Source organism: Labrus bergylta, chromosome 2, assembly GCF_963930695.1.
Source record: "Labrus bergylta chromosome 2, fLabBer1.1, whole genome shotgun sequence".
Classification (NCBI taxonomy): Eukaryota; Metazoa; Chordata; class Actinopteri; order Labriformes; family Labridae; genus Labrus; species Labrus bergylta.
Window position 1 is genome coordinate 5,015,196 of NC_089196.1, and position 3,252 is coordinate 5,018,447.

At 40.5% G+C, this 3,252-nt stretch overlaps 1 protein-coding gene across 1 annotated transcript; it reads left to right on the forward strand.

The window, feature by feature from the left end:
- The first annotated feature begins 190 nt into the window (after nt 1-190).
- On the forward strand, nt 191-3,107 carry rpl35 (ribosomal protein L35). Its single transcript, XM_020645474.3, has 4 exons — nt 191-333; nt 811-947; nt 1,980-2,061; nt 2,917-3,107. The coding sequence occupies exons 1-4, from the start codon at nt 331-333 to the stop codon at nt 3,064-3,066; spliced, it is 372 nt and encodes a 123-aa protein (XP_020501130.1). The 5' UTR covers nt 191-330; the 3' UTR covers nt 3,067-3,107.
- The last annotated feature ends 145 nt before the right edge of the window (nt 3,108-3,252 follow it).

The following is a 3,252-nucleotide window of genomic DNA, read 5'->3' on the forward strand; positions in this document are numbered from 1 at the left end:
AACGATGAAATGAAATAGAAATTGTAAAATAATTATAAAAACATCAAAATATACCAAGAAAAGTATATACATAAATTAAACAAATATATATCTCTATGGTTGTACAAGTATGTAATAACTCTAATACTAAACTTTAAAACTTTTGCTTGTGAATGAAAAGTAAGTGACGTGATGTTACACACTCTTGTACAGTAGGTGGCGGTATGCAACTTTAAGTCGTTTGCGATACGCCAGAAGGAGAGAAAACAGAAGAAGAAGAAATTCACCGGAAGCTACTTTTCTGCTGCACGCGGTGCGTCCGGCCTTTCCAACAGGGCAGCGAGAGGGAACATGGTGAGCAGCCCACTCTCCTGTCTTAATTCTGTTTTTTATCCGTGTTTAACTCATCTTAACACGGATAATTTGGTGTCTACGTTAAGATAAGGTTCTTATGTTGTTGTTCGTACATGTGTTGATAAGTAAGCTGATACATTAATGGATTAAAATGTAATATCTTGTAGCGGTGGTACGGGCTCGTAACGCGATGCTGTGTGACTGTGTGTGGCCTGCTAGCTCTAAATGCTAACATGTTAACAGCGTGCAGCCAGCGTGTCCGTGTTATTACTGCTGGCAGCTCGTATCTCTTGTAATTGTGATTTAACATGCGGATTATAAATAATTAGGTAGTATTATTTATATAAACTTCACAGAGCTATGCTAGCTTTGTTAACGCGTGTCGGGAAGAAGCGGCGGTGTGTATCGCTGCTGATCGGTATAAACCTGGTCTTATTTACACTGAATAATTGTTTATTTTATCTTGTCGTGGTCCAGGCTAAGATCAAGGCACGAGATCTTCGGGGCAAGAAGAAGGAGGAGCTGCTCAAGCAGCTCGACGACCTGAAAAATGAGCTGTCTCAACTCCGTGTGGCCAAAGTGACCGGAGGAGCTGCCTCCAAGCTCTCCAAGATGTACGTACTGTCTGAACACGATCCACAGCCCTGTTCTCTACTCTAATAGTGATTATGGTTGACTCGGGTTTGCCACGACTGTGCTTGTCAAGAAAGGGATTGTATAGAGAGCCTTGATGTTTGATATCCAGGTGAAGAAAAGCTTCCTTCAGTCTGTCACCTGAGGATACACACATACTGTTTGTGGCAGCTCAACTTTCACCTCAACTGTATATTTTAGTGGTTTATTTTTTGGGGCCCTTTGTTGCATAGATAGGACAGTGGATAAAGTCTGAGATTGGAGAGAGTGTGTGAAATGACAGGCAGGAAAGGAGCCACAGGACAGATTTGAACACTCGCAGCCCACTTAAAACTATTACAGCCTCCTTACATGACGTGTACACACTACCCACTAGGCTACCAGCGCCTCTGTGAATATATATTTAAAATCCTTTGTGAAGTCAGGACTTGACTGTACTTTTTGTATTTGTACACTTTGCTGCCATGTATCAGACTCTTACTCTAGAATGAGCTGTGTAAGATGCACTTTCAATACCAATTTTTCATCTAAAAAGTAGACTGTTTCCTTCATATTGGTGATTGAAGTCACCTAATATGCCCATTGGCATCAAGGGTCTCAACAAGGCCGATGCAGATGTTAAACTGGTCCACCTACACAATATGTTACATTTTAAGACGAGATATGTTCAAGACTGCTCAAGGAAACTAATTTACAACATAACCCTTACATTAAAAGGTGCTCTCGTCAAAGATGATACTTGTGAGCTGATGTTTTGCTGAAGCTTTTCACAATGCTTACCAAAAGACTGAGACTTGAGCTTACCTTCATGTTCCTCATCATCCTGCTCTTAATGTGGCTTTTTGTATAGAAGTTGGGTTCTTGGTGTCATTTGAACCTTAAACTTTGAGTTCACAGCTGAAGTTATGAGCTGATCAACTCGTGTACATTTATATTTCCTGAAGCAATCTGAACAGTAAACTCTGGAACACAAGGACCGAAACAGTTATTGAGTCTGCCGTTTGTCATTTCAGCCGTGTTGTCCGCAAATCCATCGCCAGAGTCCTGACTGTAATCAACCAGACACAGAAGGAGAACCTGAGGAAGTTCTACAAGGTGAGATTACCTTTTTGGCTTGTACTGACACACACACACACACACACACACACACACACACACACACACACACACACACACACACACACACACACACACACACACACACACACACAGCTTCCTGGGACTTGGTGCTCTTGTCAAAGATGATACTTGTGAGCTGATGTTTTGCTGAAGCTTTTCACAATGCTTACCAAAAGACTGAGACTTGAGCTTACCTTCATGTTCCTCATTATCACGGACTATGTTCACCTGGTCTGCATGTTCCCTCATCATGACTCACTATTTTACACATGGACTTGTCATTTAACTATTTGAGTAACATTTCTAGTACCACTATGAAGAAGGAGGTCTCAATGACAACCAATGATAATTCCTTTTTAAAAATGCAACGTTTGTCACAGCAGTAATGTTGCTGTCCTTTATTGGTTTTTTTTTATTTTTATAAAGTGAAGCACTCTTGATGTGTACATGTTTGATCCGGTACTGTACCTGCTCTGCTCAAAGTCAAAACCATTTACAGACTGTTTGTAAACTGCAGTCAGTGTGAACGTAACAAACATGGCACTGTGATATTATCTCCTTCTCTTGCAGTACATGCCATGTGTGCCTCAGCTGGTCCCTAACTTAAACAAGTGATTTTTCCAGCATTACATTTAGTGACTGCAGATTCCTGATAAAGTTAAAATGTTAAGTGTTGCACTGTGCTCACTGCTTTGGAAAAACTAAATACTTAAATATTAAATCTCCTTGTTCTTTTTAATGGTAAGATTTTGAAGTGCAGTAGTTGCAGACCTTTTCCTTCTTTCTGTCGTCAGTTTTCCCTTACTAAAAAGTAGATGTCGTATCTTGCAGGGTAAGAAGTACAAGCCCCTGGATCTGAGACCCAAGAAGACCAGAGCTATCCGCCGCCAGCTCAACAAGTACGAAGAGGGTCTGCGCACCAAGAAACAGCAGAGGAAAGACCTCCTCTACTCCATCCGCAAATTTGCTGTCAAAGCTTAGAGGATTTTTCTGTTAAAATAAAATCTGTAAAACACCAGAAATGTGTTGTGAAGTTTTACCAATTTCCTCCGTCAACAAAACACTCTAAAGTCCCACATGGAGCTGCAGCTTCAGAAAAGAAACATGATACATATTTGTGTTTATTTGTAAATGAATGTGGTTCTCAATGATTCTTCATGATGGATA